Source organism: Helianthus annuus, chromosome 10, assembly GCF_002127325.2.
Source record: "Helianthus annuus cultivar XRQ/B chromosome 10, HanXRQr2.0-SUNRISE, whole genome shotgun sequence".
In the NCBI taxonomy this organism is placed as follows: domain Eukaryota; kingdom Viridiplantae; phylum Streptophyta; class Magnoliopsida; order Asterales; family Asteraceae; genus Helianthus; species Helianthus annuus.
Window position 1 is genome coordinate 12,142,142 of NC_035442.2, and position 20,059 is coordinate 12,162,200.

The 20,059-nt window shown below is 40.4% G+C and overlaps 1 protein-coding gene across 1 annotated transcript; it reads left to right on the forward strand.

The window, feature by feature from the left end:
- Positions 1 to 1,953: 1,953 nt before the first annotated feature.
- Positions 1,954 to 2,481, forward strand: LOC110880563. The gene has a single exon (XM_022129063.1). The coding sequence runs from the start codon at positions 1,954 to 1,956 to the stop codon at positions 2,479 to 2,481; it is 528 nt and encodes a 175-aa protein (XP_021984755.1).
- The last annotated feature ends 17,578 nt before the right edge of the window (positions 2,482 to 20,059 follow it).

Sequence of the window (20,059 nt, forward strand, 5' to 3'; positions counted from 1 at the left end):
GTACCAAAAAAATCCAGTTTTGACCTGTTATCCAAACTAACGAACCATCCATTAAGACCTCTAGAATATCTATACATCACCCAATATTTACATCATGTTACCAAAAACATCTACAGCTTCTTTCAAGAATCATCATAGCAAGTCCTAAGAGACCTACAAAAACAACATAACAGAGCTTTAACCTGCATCAGTGTGAAGCGTATTTGGACTACCAGGACCCACAAGAATATCGATAACACCTGTCATCTGGAATGACATGCATGCGTTGAAGTAGTACGGTGCAAACATGACAACCGATTCTCCAGCATCATACAATGCGAGAACAATGTTCACAAACGCCTACTTGTAAAGGTGTAAAAAAAAACTATTTTGATATGTTCACAAATGCCTACATGTAAAGGTGTAAAAAAACTATTTTGATATATTTGGCTGAAACTGGTCATGTTGAAATATATTACTGGAGTTCTCTCTAAAGTTGAGAACCATATGCATGAGATAAATACTTTTTAGGACTACCAAAATAATTTAAAAAAGATACAACTGTCTAACCCAAGTGTTTACAAGTCTTTGACTAAGTTTTGTAGTCAACTTTTGTTCTAAAAAAAAAGAAAATTCACAGTATATTATATTGCGATGAGAAGGGGAGTGTGATACTAAATAAAGGTAAATATCATTATAGATTTGATTTTTTTTGTGCTACACTTACATTAGAATTGAAAGTTGGCTATTGTGTTTGACCGTTGCCACACACTATAAACTTATGGCCTGTTAAGAGGTTGTGTTTTAGCAAAAGCAAAATCACAAATCATAAGGAGGAGGGGGTGATCATCACTCATCACTCACAACACCCAATCAAGTTTCGTCATATCATCAACTATTTTTCCATCACTCACAACCTTTTTTAGTGACAATGGTCATCACTCACAACACCCAACAATAAACCCTTACACCCCCTCACATCCATTTATCACTAAACTTCCATCACTTGTTGAATTTATCACGGACTCAATCCCATCACTCGTGGAATTTGTAGGTGGCGGTGGAATTTGTGTTTGTTCCACGCGTGGAACATGGCTATCACGGAGGAAAACGAAACCACCCCTATTCCCCTAACAGCAAATTTAATAAGTACAATTGTTAAATGAATTTGGTTGATAGATGTGTGGATTCATAGTAGTCATATTATGTACAAGTAAATTTGTGCAACAATCGAGTTGACACGACTAAAGTGCTAAATGCTAATACAATATAAAAAGGAGAATTTATCTCAAAATTGACACATATCCGTAGATACTCTAAGGCTATAGGGTGTGGTCATGACCCATATGACCACCATGACCCTCCAAATCATCACCATGTCACCCATCTCTAATCCACCATTTAAAACCACTACCCTAGGGGTGTGGTCATGACCCAAACACTATCCCCTTATTTATTTTAATTAATTTTTGTCTAAAGAAAAAGGAAAGGAAATCATGAAAATTGGAAACTAGGACCATGGTTGCCATGGTTTAATCCATGGGAACCATGGTGGATCAAGCAAGGGGGTGATGTAGTATTCTATTCATGTTCCTACATGACAAATCATATCCCAACCATGACCCCTTTAGCCTAATAAACATCAAACACAAAAAAGGTTTGTTCTACATAATAGAAAACACATAAAGACAAATTTCTACAGACATTATAGATGATTAAATATAAACCATCACTAATAGCGCATATATTAGGCAATGATTATATGATGTAAATGCATATCAATTTGTAATTATCTGTACCAAAAATAGGAGAATCAATTGTATTATTTATAGAGATTATATTCAATGAGAAACGGGAGGAACCTATTCTTTCATGGTATCATCCTTCGATCCTCACCTCTCTCCTTTCTAACTCTAATCGGCTCACCCTCTCTTCTCTCAACAACCTTCTGCCGCCACTTCCCTTCTATCGGCCATGACAGGTTCAAACTCCACCCCTCCCGTTACTATTGAATCAAAGATTCACCCTGCTACAACCATTACCAACATCAAAAACCTTATCCCTATTACTCTCGAAATCGACTCCGGTCAATACAATTCTTGGGCCACTCTCTTCAAACTACACTGCAAAGCTTTTCTTGTTTACGATCATCTTTCTCGCAAACCTGAAACTACCTCCTCTTCCACCGAAACCAACAAACCTTCGAATGATTGGAAGCGTTTGGATGCCATTGTCTTGCAATGGATTTACAGCACGATCTCTAACGACCTCTTGCATACCGTTATTAACAAGACCGCCACCGCGTACAATGTTTGGGTTGCCATCGAAAATCTATTTCATGACAACAAAAGCGCCCGTGCCATTCATCTTATGCATAAATTCTCCAACACGAGGCTTGACGGTTTCCCCAACGTGTCCGCGTATTGCCAAGAACTCAAAGTCTTGGCCGATCAACTAGCCAATGTAAACGCCCCTGTGGACAACGATCGGCTCGTACTTTAGTTAAGCGCTGGTTTAAATGAAGAATATGACGGCATTGCAACCATCCTACAACAACAGGAACCATTAACTTCATTCTACACCGCCCGCTCCAAAATTATTCAGGTTGAAAGTCGTAAAGCCGAGAAGGCTTTACATGCCTCCAAGGCTGCTGGATCGGCTCTCACAGCCACGACACACCGCTCGGCTCCCTCCGAACTAAACAGACATGATGACCGGATCGGCGGCAGGGGTCGTGGTCGGTCGGGCAGACGGGGTCGGGGACGTGGGTCCTATGGCAGAGGGTGTTCCATGCAACAATGGTCCAATCAGTTCTACAACCCGTGGATGCCCACCCCACCCTACGGCCCATATCCTCCCACCTACGGACCACCTTAGCAGGCCTACTGGCCCATACCGCCTTGCCCTTATCCTTCTACCAACCGGCTCAACAGCACTCCGGCCCAGAGTTCAGGTCTTCTTGGCCTACGCCCCACTCAGGCTCACACCGCCTATAGTCCGACGGACATCGAACAAGCCATGTATACCATGTCTTTGCAGCAGCCTGACCCTACACAGTATATGGATACGGGAGCAACGTCCAACACGTCTCATGAATCAGGTGACTACCATTTCTTTTCTAGTTCTTGCGTGTCTCAAAAAATAATTGTTGGAAATGGCGAAACCATTCCGGTACTAGGACAGGGCACAAAATACTTACCCAAACCTTTCCTGCCCTTTATACTTAAAAACGTCCTATACTCACCAAAAATTGTCAAAAACCTAATATCCGTTTGTCGATTTACAACAGATAATTCTGTTTCTGTGGAATTTGACCCATTAGGTTTACTTGTGAAGGATTACAAGACCAAGAGGCCGCTTCTCAGATGTATCAGCAGCGTTGATCTTTACCCTCTGGTGCTCGGGTCATCTCCATCCCAGCCTACTACTCTTGCTGCTATTTCTGCACAACTCTGGCATCACTGTCTAGGCCACCCTGGACACTCCTCTTTGCAATCTTTAAAAACTTCTAGTTCTATTGTTTTTAATAAACTTCACAATAATGTATGCTAGTCTTGTATTTTTGGTAAAAGTATTCGGTTACCATTTTTTGCTTCAAATAATTGTACTGTCCAACCTTTTGACATTATACATAGTGATGTTTGGACTTCTCCAATTATTAGCTCATCTGGTCATAAATATTATGTTTTGTTCTTAGATGATTATTCTAATTTCTTGTGGACCTACCTAATTTCTAACAAATCCAAAGTTTTCCCATCCTTTCAACAGTTTGCATCCACCATAAAACCCCAATTTAAACGAACAATCAAACATTCTAATGCGACAACGGACGTGAATACATCAACTCCTCCTTTCAAAACTTTTTTACCACAAACGGTATCCTTTACCGCCTCTCATGTCCTTACACTTCATCCCAAAACGGTAAAGTCGAACGAAAAATCCGCACAGTAAATAACATGATTCGCACCCTCCTTGCTCATGCTCCCCTACCTACCTATCTATTGCATTTTGCTCTCGAGACCGCAACCTACCTCCTTAACATTTTACCCAACACCCATTCCAAAAACGCATCACCCACTAAAATACTATATCAACCCACCCCAACATATGATCACCTTCGGGTTTTTGGGTGCCTTTGTTACCCCCTCACTCCTTCCACCGCCATTCATAAACTTGAATACCGCTCCCAACCGTGTGTTTTTCTAGGATATCCCGCCACTCATCGCGGATATCGCTGCCTAGACCTTCAAACCAAACAGATCTTCATCTCGCGTCATGTAGCGTTTGATGAAACCACGTTCCCTTTTACTCAACAAATTGGCCCGACACCCTCTTACAATTTCCTCACAGATCCTTTTCCTTATCACTTGTGTCCCCACATCTCCTCGGCCCACCCTACTCCTACATACGGCCCAAACCTTCCTCCACATACCCATGGCCCAATCCATCCCACTTCAACACCCCCTCCTTTACATACAACTGGCCCATCTCCTCAACATAACACCAGCCCACCTTCTCAACATCACATCGGCCCACACACCACTCATACGGTACCCAACCCATCCAACCACAACCCACCCACACCACCCACTGTCCACACCCAGCCATTCCAAACATCGACCACCGAACCCGCCACCCATACGGTACCCAACTCGTCTGGCCATTCCCAAACCTATCCGATCACCGACCCGCTTCAGCCCACCCAACCGTCCACCACCGCCCAGCCACACCGAACAATGCAAACACGCTCAATGAGCGGCATTTTCGAACCTAAACACCCACTCAACTTACATACTACCATCACCTCCACAACAATCAAACCCATCCCCGAAAACCCAACCGATGCCCTTAATATACCGGAATGGTACTCCGCCATGACTATGGAGTACAACGCACTAATTAGAAATGGAACTTGGGAGTTGGTACCTCAATCATCAGATATGAATATCATTCGGTGTATGTGGCTGTATAAACATAAATTCAAATCGGACGGGTCATTAGAAAGATACAAAGCACGTTTGGTATGCGATGGTAGATCGTAACAGGTTGGTGTGGACTACGGGGAGACTTTTAGTCCAGTCGTCAAAACCGCGACAATTCGCATAGTATTGTCCATCGCTCTCTCCAAATGGTGGTCGGTTCATCAGTTGGACATCACTAACGCTTTTCTTCACGGGAATTTAAATGAAACAGTTTATATGTATCAGCCTATGGGTTTTCAACATAAACAGTTCCTTGATCACGTTTGTCTTTTTAAGAGGTCACTATACGGGCTCAAACAGGCACCTCGGGCTTGGTTCCAAAGGTTTACAGACTACGTTATCACTCTGGGTTTTCAACATAGTCGCTGTGATGCTTCTCTCTTCACGTTCCATCATGGTAGTGATACAGCCTTCTTACTACTTTACGTTGACGACATCCTCTTAGTCACATCCTCCGATGTGCTTCGTCAGCGCTTAATGTCTAGTCTTGCTCATGAATTCGCAATGAAAGATTTAGGCCCTCCAGCTATTTTTTGGGCATCTCTGTTTCAAGAACCGCTGACAGCATGTTCTCTCGCAGCAGTCTTATGTCGCTGATATCATTACTCACGCTGGAATGCAATCTTGCAACCCGGTAGCCACCCCGGTCGACACAAATTCGAAGCTTAGTGCCACAACCAGCGAACCATTTCATGACCCCACTCTATATCGTAGCCTGGCTGGGGCACTTCAATATCTCACATTCACCCTTCTGGACATCACCTACGCCGTACAATAGATTTGCATGCACATGCATGCTCCTCGGATAGACCACTGGAATGCATTAAAACGGATCATCCGGTACGTTTAGGGCTCTGCGTCCCTAGCCTCGATGCTCATAGGTTCTTCATCTCCATCCTTGGTTTCTTACACAGATGCGGACTGGGCTGGCTTCCCTGACACACGTCGTTCAACTAGTGGCTACTGCATCTATGACAACTCGAGTTTTCAAGGTCTCTATTCGGCTTAACGTGGTACTTATTTGCAAAGTGTGTTTTATATTTATTTGAGGTGCAATATAAGTGTTATTTTTGATGTGTATATTAGGTGTGTATATGTTATTTATATCTTGCATTAATAAATTGCACTAATAATATGATTGTTTAATTAAAACATGGAACCTTGCCGAAAACCCTCACCCACGAAAACACTCCCTAGCCGAAAACCCTCTCCCCATGAAAACCAAGGGTTTTCGCCACCACCCTCTAGACGAAATCAACTGATTTCATTGGCCATTGATTTCGCCAAAGCCCAGTTAGGGCCCAATCCACTTAAGAGTTTATATGCTACGCGAACTGTGCAATAGTGAAATAACTGACGGAATAGAAAACCCTAGAATTCCCTGTGTGCGATGACAGCTCTCCTTTCACTCCAAACCAGATTTCCCTCGTTTAACCATTCTTAGTCGGTTAGTGATTTACTTGTTTAAAGCTTTATTTCATGTCTAAATGTATGGCTATATTGTAAGCATGTTCTTGACTGAGATACATATGATGAATTGATGATTATATGCAAATCGTGATGTTGATTTAGAGTGTCATCGTTTTGAAGATTGGATTAGGTAATCTTGTCACTGTTTGAATTGATTTGGATGAATCACCAAATACATTCCTGTTACAATCCAGATCGTATGTGGTAATTTGTGATTTAGGTGCATGCTAGGCATTAAGGATTGTGAAGATTGAATAAATGATTGATCAAATGATTCCTGTGGCCGATGTAAATGTTGGTCGATCATTACTGTTTTAAAATAAGTAATTGCTGTTGATGATGATATGATTAGGATGATCGTGATTAACTGTTACATCTTCCCACGAAAACACATGATTCAGACGAAAACACTAAGTGTTTTCGTCACACTCTAAACCTGATGAAAACCCTTGGATTTCGTCACCTGGGATTTTCGTCCAAAGTGATTTCGTCCCCAGGTGTTTTCGCCACAAGGGATTTCGCCACAATGTGATTTCGTTGCATGTTTTGACACAGTAAACTCACTGAGGTTAAACATGTTAATTCTGTTATGTATGCTAAGCATGTGAACCTTGTTAAGTTTATTAACCCAGTTAAGTTATTTAACTCTGTTAATTTAATTAACTCCATTAAGTTACGTATGCAACTCCGTCAAGTATATAACTCTACTAGTTTGTTAACTCTGTTAGTTAACTAACACTGTTAGTTTATTATCCCTGTTATGTATGTCAACCCAGTTAAGTTGATTACTTTGTTAAGTATGCTAAGGAATAACCATGTTAGAATAAACTGTAAAGGATATTTATGTGGAGCATGAATTGCATGGAATTTATTAACTGCTTACATGATGCTTGATGTTAACTGCCAAACACACTCTGTGATATTGATTGCATGTGAAACTTTACAAACTTGTACTGATTGAGTATACATGCATACTATAGGACTTGACTGATTACTTGTGAGCACATAGTTTAGCATACCGAGCAAACCAAGGTGAGTTCACACTTTCTACAAGGCATGGGATTCCCAAGGGTTGGGAATGGGTTAATAAACTAAAACGGAACTCTACATATCCTCCTTGGGTAGGATATGTACGACCATCCTCCTTAGGTAGGATGCCACTATAAATCCTGCGTATTCTCCTTGGGTAGAACTACGTACGTTCGTCCTCCTTGGGTAGGACAACAACCTTAACTTACTAGACAAAACTCTATCATGAAGTCCCTCCTCTTTATATCGACTTAATCGCCGAGGCCGATGGTGAGCGGGTTATTAGTTAATAGCGCTATTAGGTTTAACAAACCTCACACCGTGTCGTTCGAACGGGCGTGTACTAATGGACTATGGCAAATTGTCAGTGATGATAGACACTGATGTAGGGCACAACTTATATTTCGTTAGTAGTCGATATGGTATGGTCTAGTGGTTCACAGGGGAAGCCCCCCACTGATTATGGTTACGGTTTGGGAAACAAAAGAACTGGTTAACTCGTGGTTTAAGAAACGACTTATGATTTTAAGACAAACTGGTAAAACTGAACAACCAACTGTGAACTCGCTCAACTTTGTTGTTGACTCGTTGTTACATGCCTTGCAGGTTGTTAGGTATTTCAGGAGCTTGCACAGGGAGGAGCGGTCGTTGTGGGATTATGGACTGATATGTTCCATACTTGAACATTTGAACTTTAAACTATGTGTTGGTTATTTAAACATTACTATGCTTCCGCTGATTTCTTAGACATGTTTGGTTTATTTTAAAACACCAATTATATTGCGTTTGGTTTTAAATATTTAATTGTATTGTTCAATATGATTGGTGGCTTGATCCTGGTCAGTCACGCCTTCAAGCGGTGATACTCCGCATGCGGATTTTGGGGGTGTGACAGATTGGTATCAGAGCCATTGTTATAGTGAACTTGGTTTTAAAAAGGGAAAACTTTTTGGTAAAACCAGAATATAACCTGTACAGTGCTCAACGATCCACAATGACGCTTCGCTCCACGTGCAAGGCTCAACACTATAGGTGACATGGTTTATGTTTTATTTGCCTACTTGCTAGTTACATAGAACTTTGCTCATGGTATGTGTAGATGAACGTAATAACTATTGTTTGAAAACACATGTGTGCTTACTCTCTTCTGTCATCGCACTTTCGCGAACATTTCTCACTCATGTTTCCTTTGATATGAAGATCATGTGTGGACGCGTTAACCTAACTCAAGCCCAACTAACGGCTCTAATCAATAAAACAAGTCACTGCAGCACTCGCAGCTGCTCAGGCAGGAGGTATAACCTGCTATTGCAACTTACACTAGGATCTTTAGATCCTACTCTCGTAACCCAACACTTATGTTTAACTTTGTCTCTTCTTACACACACGACAGGTCAATATGCTCAACCTCCTGCATGTACCTTCAAAACTTTTATGGACTGTCGACCTACTACATTCAGTGGCACAGAAGGAGCGGTAGGCCTCCTCCATTGGTTCGAGAAGCTCGAGTCTGTTTTCGAGATATGTGAATGCCCTGAGGCACGTAGGGTGAAGTATGCTACTGGTACTCTTGAAGGTATAGCGCTCACGTGGTGGAACGCTCAGGTTCAAATGCTGGGGATTGTTGCTGCTAACGCCACCCCATGGAATGATTTCAAGGAACTGATCAAGGAAGGGTATTGTAGTCGCGACGACATCCACAAGTTGGAAGTCGAGTTCTTCAACTTAAAGATGACGGGGTCAGAAATCGAAGCATATACAAAAAGGTCAAATGAGCTGGCAATCTTATGTCCTACTATGGTAGATCCTCCTATCAAGCGTATCGAGCTGTATCTCAAGGGTCTTGTGCCAGAAATTCAGAGTCATGTAACCGCGGCTAATCTTAGCACCATCCAGCAAGTCACTCGATTTGCTCATCGTCTCACTGATCTGACGGTGGAACAGAACAAACTGCCCAAGTGTATTAGTACTACTGCTGCAGCCACTACTACTTCTGATGCCCCTAGCGACAACAAGCGCAAATGGGATGGGGTCTCAAGCAAGGGTTCAACATCGGCTTAGTCTCAGTCTCAGCAGCGAAAGACTGACGACTACCAGAGTCCTGGTCAGCAATCGTCTGGTAGCCAAGGGCAAGGTGGATACAGGGGAAACCACCCCAAGTGCAACCGATGCAACAGGCATCACAGTGTGCAGTGCAACAAGGGTCGTTGTCAGAGGTGTAACAAGTTTGGTCATGAAGCAAAGGATTGCAGGGGCACAGGACTAGTGAATCAGAATCGTCAACAGCAATAGCAAATGCCACAGAATCAGCCACAGCAGCAGCAGGGTAACAGGGGATGCTTTCAGTGTGGTGCTGAAGGCCACTTCAAGAGAAATTGTCCTCAGTTGAATCAGAACCAGAATAATAACGATAATCAGGGGAACGGAAACAACAATGGGAATAACAACAGGGGAAACCATGGGAACAACGGCGTCCGGGGCCGTGCGTTCGTGATTTGTCAGGGTGATGCAAGGAATGATCCCAACGTCGTGATGGGTAAGTTTCTACTGGATGACTTTTACGTTAATGTTTTATTTGATTTGGGTGCCGATACCAGTTATGTGTCTCTAAAAGTTAGTCAAATGTTAAAGCGTGTCCCAACACTTTTGAACACCAAGCACATGGTAGAGCTAGCAAATGGTAAAACTTTAGAGGCCACACACGTAGTTAAGGGTTGTAATCTCATCTTAGCTGGTCAGATTTTCTCTATCGACCTCATTCCTATTGTTTTGGGTAGTTTCGACATTGTTATTGGTATGGATTGGTTATCGCAACATCGAGCAGAGATCCTTTGCAAAGAGAAGATCGTCCGCATTCCTCGTTCCGGCAAAGAACCTTTAGTGATTCATGGCGACAAGAGTGGTGCCGTGGTGGGCATCATTTCTTTTCTTAAGGCCCGGAAGTGTTTGCGAAAGGGCCACACTGCTATTTTAGCCCTCGTTACTGACACCTCAAAGAAAGAGAAGAAGATAGAAGATATCCCGATTGTGCGTGATTTTCCTGAGGTATTCCCTGAGGAATTACCTGGTCTCCCACCCCATCGTCAGGTCGAATTTCAAATCGAGCTAGCTCCTGGAGCAGCGCCAATAGCTCGAGCACCTTATCGTTTAGCTCCATCAGAACTATAAGAACTGTCCACGCAACTACAAGAACTCTTGGATAAGGGTTTTATTCGTCCTAGCTCTTCGCCTTGGGGAGCTCCAGTATTATTTGTGAAGAAGAAAGACGGTACCTTCAGCATGTGTATCGACTTCCGCAAACTCAACAAGGTGACTGTGAAGAACCGTTATCCACTCCCATGCATTGATGACTTGTTCGATCAACTGCAAGGGTCGAGCTACTATTCGAAAATTGACCTGAGGTCAGGTTACCATCAACTGAGAGTCCGTGATGAGGATATATCTAAGACAACGTTCAGGACTCGTTATGGGCATTACGAGTTCCTGGTGATGCCTTTTGGATTGACAAACGCGCCTGCAGTCTTCATGGATCTTATGAACAGAGTGTGCAAGCTTTACCTGGACAAGTTTGTTATTGTTTTTATCGACAACATCCTGATCTATTCTAAGAGTCAGGAGGAACAAGAGCACGATCTACGTTATTTTGGAACTCCTCCGAACAGAACAGTTGTACGCCAAGTTTTTGAAATGTGACTTTTGGCTTCGTGAAGTCCACTTTCTAGGCCACGTGGTAAACAAGGATGGGATTCATGTTGATCCATCTAAGGTAGACTCAATCAAGAACTGGCCTGCACCTCGCACACCAATGGAAATTCGCAAATTCTTGGGTTTGGTAGGTTACTACAGAAGGTTCATCAAGGATTTCTCCAGGATTGCGCAACCTCTCACTGCACTAACACAGAAAGGCGTCACCTATCGTTGGAGTAATGCACAGGAATTAGCATTTCAGCACTTAAAGGATAGACTTTGTAGCGCACCTATTCTCTCATTGCCAGAGGGCACATACGATTTCGTGGTTTATTGTGACGCGTCAATTCAGGGTCTTGGCTGTGTGTTGATGCAACGGGATAAAGTCGTTGCGTACGCCTCACGCCAACTTAAAGTTCACGAAAGGAACTACACTACACATAATCTGGAGCTGGGAGCTGTTGTTTTTGCGCTTAAGATATGGAGACATTACCTGTACGGTACCAAGTGCACCATTTACACCGATCACAGGAGTCTCGAGCATATCTTCAAACAGAAGGAATTAAACATGCGTCAACGTCGATGAGTCGAGCTTTTGAATGACTACGAATGCGCGATCAAGTACCTCCCGGGCAAAGCTAATGTTGTAGCCGACGCCCTCAGTCGAAAGGATACTACACCTAGGTGTGTGCGAGCGTTACAACTCACCATTCAGTCTAGTCTTCCTTCCCAGATACGAGAAGCTCAGGTTGAAGCATTGAAACCAGAAAACGTCAGGGCTGAGGCCCTGCGTGGATCAAGGAAACGGTTAGAACAAAGGGAAGACGGTGCTTACTATGTAACGGGGCGTATTTGGGTCCCACTTTATGGAAACTTACGCGAGCTAGTGATGGATGAAGCGCATAAGTCTTGCTACTCGGTACATCCTGGTTCGGATAAGATGTACCACGACTTAAAGACTACATACTGGTGGCTTAGCATGAAGGCCCACATAGCAACCTACGTTGGCAAATGCTTGACTTGTGCGAGAGTCAAGACTGAATACTAGATACCATCAGGCCTACTTTAACACCTTAAGATACCGCAATGGAAATGGGAGCAAATTTCCATGGATTTCGTTACTGGCCTGCCTAGATCTCAACGCGGAAACTACACCAGTTGGGTGATAGTGGATCGATTGACTAAGTCCGCACACTTCTTGGCTATCAAAGAAACGGATAAGTTCTCCACTCTAGCAGACGTTTACTTAAAGGAAGTGGTTTCGAGGCACGGGGAGCCAACTTCCATTATTTACGATCGTGATGCACATTTTACTTCTGAGCTGTGGAAAGCAATGCACAAGTCTTTTGGCTGACGTTTAGACATGAGCACCGCTTATCATCCACAGTCGGATGGGCAGTCTGAACGCACTATTTAAACCCTTGAAGACATGCTTAGAGCATGTGTGATTGATTTTGGCAGTGGCTGGGAAAAACACCTCCCGTTAGTGGAGTTTTCGTATAACAACGGTTACCACACCAGTATTCAGGCCGCTCAATTTAAGGCAATGTACGGGCGTAAATGCCGATCACCTCTTTGTTGGGCAGAGGTGGGTTACAGTCAGATCAGGGTCCAGAACTTGTAGTAGACACAACGGAAAGGATTGCTCAGATACAACAACGAATGGTGGCAGCTCGTGACCGTTAGAAAAGCTACGCTGATAAGCGTAGGAAACCACTCGAGTTCCAGGTTGGGGATCAAGTGCTACTCAAAGTCTCACCGTGGAAGGGTGTGGTTCGTTTTGGCAAACGAGGTAAACTTAACCCACGTTACATTGGACCATTCGAAATCATTGAGAAAATAGGCAAAGTGGCCTACAAACTGAACCTACCAGCAGAACTCAGTGGAGTTCACAATGTATTTCACGTGTCAAATCTGAAGAAGTGTCTGTCAGATGAGACCCTCGTAGTTCCTTTGAAGGAGCTCACTATTGACGAACAGTTGCGATTCGTCGAGGAACCAGTAGAGATTACAGACCGAGACGTTAAAGTTCTCAAGCACACCAGAATACCTCTTGTTCGGGTTCGTTGGAACTCCCGTCGTGGCCCAGAGTTCACCTGGGAACGAGAAGACCAAATGAAACTCAAGTATCCCCAGTTGTTTGGAAACAGTGTAGCCACTACTGAGGCTGAAGCTACTGCGGAATTTCGGGACGAAATTCCCAGACCAACGGGGGGATGATGTGACACCCCAGGAAAACCAGGAAACAACGCAACACAACTAGCTTCCTCAGTAACCACGTGCTAAATTTCGGGACGAAATTTCTTTCAAGTTGGGGATAATGTGACAACTCGAGTTTTCAAGGTCTCTATTCGGCTTAACGTGGTACTTATTTGCAAAGTGTGGTTTATATTTATTTGAGGTGCAATATAAGTGTTATTTGTGATGTGTATATTAGGTGTGTATATGTTATTTATATCTTGCATTAATAAATTGCACTAATAATATGATTGTTTAATTAAAACATGGAACCTTGCCAAAAACCCTCACCCACGAAAACACTCCCTAGCCGAAAACCCTCTCCCCATGAAAACCAAGGGTTTTCGCCACCACCCTCTAGACGAAATCAACTGATTTCGTCAGCCATTGATTTCGCCAAAGCCCAGTTAGGGCCCAATCCACTTAAGAGTTTATATGCTACGCGAACTGTGCAATTGTGAAGTAACTGACGGAATAGAAAACCCTAGAATTCCCTGTGTGCGACGGCAGCTCTCCTTTCACTCCAAACCAGATTTCCCTCGTTTAACCATTCTTAGTCAGTTAGTGATTTACTTGTTTAAAGCTTGATTTCATGTCTAAATGTATGGCTATATTGTAAGCATGTTCTTGACTGAGATACATATGATGAATTGTTGATTATATGCAAATCGTGATGTTGATTTAGAGTGTCATTGTTTTGAAGATTGGATTGGGTAATCTTGTCTCTGTTTGAATTGATTTGGATGAATCACCAAATACATTCCTGTTACCATCCAGATCATATGTGGTAATTTGTGATTTAGGTGCATGTTAGGCATTAAGGATTGTGAAGATTGAATGAATGATTGATCAAATGATTCCTGTGGCCGATGTAAATGCTGGTCGATCATTACTGTTTTAAAATAAGTAATTGCTGTTGATGATGATATGATTAGGATGATCGTGCTTAACTGTTACATCTTCCCACGAAAACACAAGAACCCACGAAAACACATGATTTAGACGAAAACACTAAGTGTTTTCGTCACACTCTAAACCTGACGAAAACCCTTGGATTTCGACGCCTGTGATTTTCGTCCAAAGTGATTTCGTCCCCAGGTGTTTTCGCCTTAAGGGATTTTGCCACAATGTGATTTCGTTGCATGTTTTGACACAGTATACTCACTGAGGTTAAACATGTTAATTCTGTTATGTGTGCTAAGCATGTGAACCTTGTTAAGTTTATTAACCCAGTTAAGTTATTTAACTCTGTTAATTTTATTAACTCCATTAAGTTACGTATGCAACTCCGTCAAGTATATAACTCTACTAGTTTGTTAACTCTGTTAGTTAACTAACACTGTTAGTTTATTATCCCTGTTATGTATGTCAACCCTGTTAAGTTGATTACTTTGTTAAGTATGCTTAGGAATAGCCATGTTAGAATAAACTGTGAAGGATATTTATGTGGAGCATGAATTGCATGGAATTTATTAACTGCTTACATGATGCTTGATGTTAACTGCCAAACACACTCTATGATATTGATTGCATGTGAAACTTTACGAACTTGAACTGATTGAGTATACGTGCATACTATAGGACTTGACTGATTACTTGTGAGCACATAGTTTAGCATACCGAGCAAACCAAGGTGAGTTCACACTTTCTACAAGGCATGGGATTCCCAAGGGTTGGGAATGGGTTAATAAACTAAAACGGAACTCTACATATCCTCCTTGGGTAGGATTTATACGGCCATCCTCCTTGGGTAGGATGCCACTATAAATCCTGCGTATTCTCCTTGGGTAGGACAACAATCTTAACTTACTAGACAAAACTCTATCATGAAGTCCCTCCTCTTTATATCGACTTAATCACCGAGGCCGATGGCGAGCGGGTCATTAGTTAATAGCGCTATTAGGTTTAACAAACCTCACACCGTGTCGTTCGAACGGGCGTGTACTAATGGACTATGGCAAATTGTCAGTGATGATAGACACTGATGTAGGGCACAACTTATATTTCGTTAGTAGTCGATATGGTATGGTCTAGTGGTTCACAGGGGTAGCCCCCCACTGATTATGGTTACGGTTTGGGAAACAAAAGAACTGGTTAACTCGTGGTTTACGAAACGACTTATGATTTTAAAACAAACTGGTAAAACTGAACAACCAACTGTGAACTCGCTCAACTTTGTTATTGACTCGTTGTTACATGCCTTGCAGGTCGTTAGGTATTTCAGGAGCTTACACAGGGAGGAGCGGTCATTGTGGGATTATGTACTGATATGTTCCATACTTGAACATTTGAACTTTAAACTATGTGTTGGTTATTTAAACATTACTATGCTTTCGCTGATTTCTTAGACATGTTTGGTTTATTTTAAAACACCAATTATATTGCGTTTGGTGTTAAATATTTAATTGTATTGTTCAATATGATTGGTGGCTTGATCCTGGTCAGTCACGCCTCCAAGCGGTGATACTCCACATGCGGATTTTGGGGGTGTGACAACATCTATTTTGGCGATAACCTTATTTCTTGGTCTTCCAAACGGCAGTCTACAGTCTCTCGCTCTAGCGCGGAGGCCGAATACCGTGGCGTGGCAAATGTAGTAGCTGAAATTTGTTGGCTACGCAACTTACTGCTTGAACTTCGTTTACCATTATCTCGCGCTACACTTGTTTACTGTGACAATGTTAGTGCCATATACCTGTCAAGTAACCCGGTTCAACATCAGAGAACCAAGCACATAGAGCTAGATATACATTTCGTTCGTAAACAGGTTCAGCGGGGTCAAGTGCGTGTTCTTCATGTCCCATCCAGGTATCAAATTGCGGACATCTTTACCAAGGGGTTACCACGAGTTCTATTTGAAGATTTCAGATCCAGTCTCAGCATACGGTCCCCTTCCGCTCCGATTGCGGGGGTACAATAACGCATATATTAGGCAATGATTATATGATGTAAATGCATATCAATTTGTAATTATTTGTACCAAAAATAGGAGAACCAATTGTATTATTTATAGGAATCATATTCAATGAGAAAGGGGAGGAAGCTATTCTTTCAATCACAAACTAACATTTAACATTAGGTGAGTTAATTAAGAACCACAAAAACAATCATGTCTAATATTCTTGGGAGAAAGGTATGTCATTGTTGGAAAATTATGTGCAAACAAACCTATGTAGTTAAGAGTCACGGCAAAGCCGCCTTAAGTACAAAAAGGCACGCAAAAGTATGGCCTACACTGAGCGCTTCTTTCATCGCCTATATAAGTTATTAACTATTAAGCAAACTAGAGTCCAAAACCACACAAGCTACAAGATCACTATCAATTTTCATTACATCAAAGGCCAACATAAATTACAAAATCAAGCAAAATAATCACCAAAAGTGAAGCAAACACGTTAAATATATACTAAACTAATGAGAACAGAACAGGGGCACATAATTCACCAAACTACAATGAGAACATACCGATGATCAGAAAGATAATTCAGCTACAGATGTATATGAGGAATCGAATTAAAACTGAACTAAATGTGTAATCATCAATTTCGAGTGATTGATGAATTAAAACCGAATACATACATCACGTGCCTTTTTGTGTGAGTAAGGGCATTTTAGGAAATAACTTAGGTCAAAGATGGATTTGTGAATGAAACCTTTCACATACCATCTTTAAACATGTGTGTGGATTACTTTTATGCCCATCCTTCCTCCTTAATAATGTATTATAGATATAGATAAATACATTCCGGGAAGGAATAAATTAATTCCGAAATAAGAAAATATTTATATTATCTTTTATGTTTGAAAACAATTAATTAAGAACACGAAACTTTTTTATGGAACAGTCATATCAATATGCATGGATGATACATTTTCTTCCATTTCTAGTTCCAATGTTAATATTGGGACTTCTTCTTTTTCCGACGACAACAGAAAGTCTTCGTCGTAAGTGGGTTTTTCAGAGCATTTTATTGTCAAGTCAAGTTCTAAATCTGTCTATTTAATAAATAAATAAAAGTTATGTCTATCAATATGTATGGTCAATTAATTAAAAAATAGTTTTAATTACTTTGGCTTTAAAACTTCTAAAAATGGTAATTGTTTTACATATTTAACAATTTTGTCAGTTATCCAACTAAGCTTTTTCAGTTAAGGAAACTTTTTGGTAATTTTGGGTTTAATTTACTACAAATAATAAATATTGATGTATTCGGTTTTAGTTGTGTTACACATGTAATGATTGTTGGTGGTTTTAAAATCGAAGCTTCCATTTAAGAAAAATTTCATTGTTTTCGATATAATTAGCTACTTATAAATTTATTTTAATATTATTAGGGTTTTGTTGATAGTACTTTCTATATTTGGACAAATACCAGTTATTCTCCAACGTTCATCATGTCCTAGAAGTTTCTATAAATAGTAGGTAGCTCTAGTAAGTTCACCTATTATAAGGACATGTTTACACAAATAAAGGCCCGGTCAATATATCATAATAGCAACAATGTTGTAGTTAATATAGTTGTTAACCATGCTATGGTGAATGTCACACGCTTTCCTTAAAACAGATTTTGCGCCTCTACTTAGCAACGCGTCTGTCTCACAATGTACAACAGCCAAAATAGTTTGTACTGTCGCAGATTGCTCACACGCCCGAGGCTACACTGGGTAAAGTTGTAGTGCTAGATCATGTGGAATGGATAAGGATGCGAAGGTAGTGGAATCATTGAGATAGTATTGCCCTCTTTTTTAGTTCCACAACATATGGATCTTCAAGTATTCACTCTTCTTTAAACTTCTTCCATGCATAATTTTTATGTATCTTTCTTGTATATTTCCTTTGTATCTCAAATAAGGCACATTTTTACAAGAGTAATGGATAGTGAAAAGTTATACTTAATTTAGGATCCAATTATAGAAATAAAACTCTAATAAAGGTTAATCAAGTGACGCAAAAACTCTACTCAAGAGTTTGTCATCCTGAAGAGCCTCATTATGGAGAAGAATTTCACTTAACCAAGAATTTAATTAGAGAAATAAACTCTAATAAAAGCTAATCAAGTGATATGAAAAAACTCTAATTAAAGACATAAAACTCTACTCAAGATATAAAGTGATATTAATGTTTCTATCATGTTTCAACCTTCTTGTTTCTTTTTAACCATAAATTTATTTTAGTCAATATTGTGGGATTTGAACTCAAAATTTTCCTTTTTCAAGCAGAAGTATTTAAAAGTTTTACCTTTACCAGTGGATCACCACCCAATTGGTATTTCAACCTTCTTGTTGGTAGCTTCTTTATATAAATATACATCAATATCCTGGTTAAAATATGAAAATATTAATATTTAAATACTGTGTGATTTAATCATGTGTTAATTACGTCTATAACAGTATTGGAAATGAAGTGATTCAATGTATATTGTTACATAAGCAAAAGTGATCCACTCACTCAAATCTTTATTGCATAAGTGGGGCTCGTAATCTGCGCACTAGGACTCGATGATCATTCCTTTGAGATCGTTTTATATAATAATCGTCGTACATATCCAAATTTGGGGGGTATTTTATGTCCAAAATATATTTATTTTTTAACCTAAAATATATAGACTTTCAGCAAGAATTTTCAGAAATGTGTTAAGTTTAATAAATATCAAATAATATACACAAATGACCACACATAATTACTATTTTTTTTTGAACGGCCGACAAAAATTTTATTCATTGTAGCAAGAAGCTACCACCAAATATACATGCTTTTACACCAAAAATTAACCATAAAACAAGTGTTACATTGATTACTTAGTCACCAATTTTAAATCTATTCCAATCTTCCCATGTAAGAGACACCATCTTAGCTCGGTTCTTCACCCAGAGATACGCCATCGCTTTGATTTCATCCAAGATTTTAGTTGTATCCGGTGGTTTGTGTTGGAACACAGCTTCGTTTCTTGACTTCCAGATCATGAGATAGAATTATGTGTGGTCATGAGATAGAATCAAGGGTGGCTCGTGACCATACCTACCAATTAAATATTATTTAGTCCCATACAATATGCAGGCTATGGTTCATCTTTTTATAGACACAAAATGAAATGAAATTTTATATTTTATTTTTTTATATTTGAGTTAATTATTCAGATAGTTGTTATGTTTTATAGAAATTAACTAGGTGTAGGACCCGTGTAACCACACGGGTAGGTTTAGTAATGATCGAAATCAAATACTAAAAAACAGATTATAATATATCATTTAAATTTTGGTAGCCATGTGTAATGGAGTGACATGTGCACTATTTAACTTTTCTATACCCATAACTAAATGATAAAAATTTACAAAAAGCAAAAAAAGAAGAATTGATCAACCTATTCCAGTTATCGTCATGATAACATAATGTACCTGGCCATCAGTGTCATCAACCTTGAAAACCAACTAATAATTTTTTCGTGAGTTTAACATGTAATTCAACCTCAAAAAGAAAAAAAAAACTATATAGTAAAAAAGTAGAATTGGCTAAACAGAATCTGTATCTTCCTCATTCCTGCACAGTTGAAGCTCAAGGAGAATCACATCACCATCAGATCTGATCTGTGCCTGCAGATTGATTCACTTCAAGCCTTTCTATCAACATTCTCTTGATACCTTCTTTTACAAGTTCATCACCAGCCATAAGTTCC

Coding starts and splice junctions, on each gene's coding strand:
- LOC110880563 (XM_022129063.1), top strand. CDS start 1,954: ATGACAGGTTCAAACTCCACCCCTCCCGTTACTATTGAATCAAAGATT.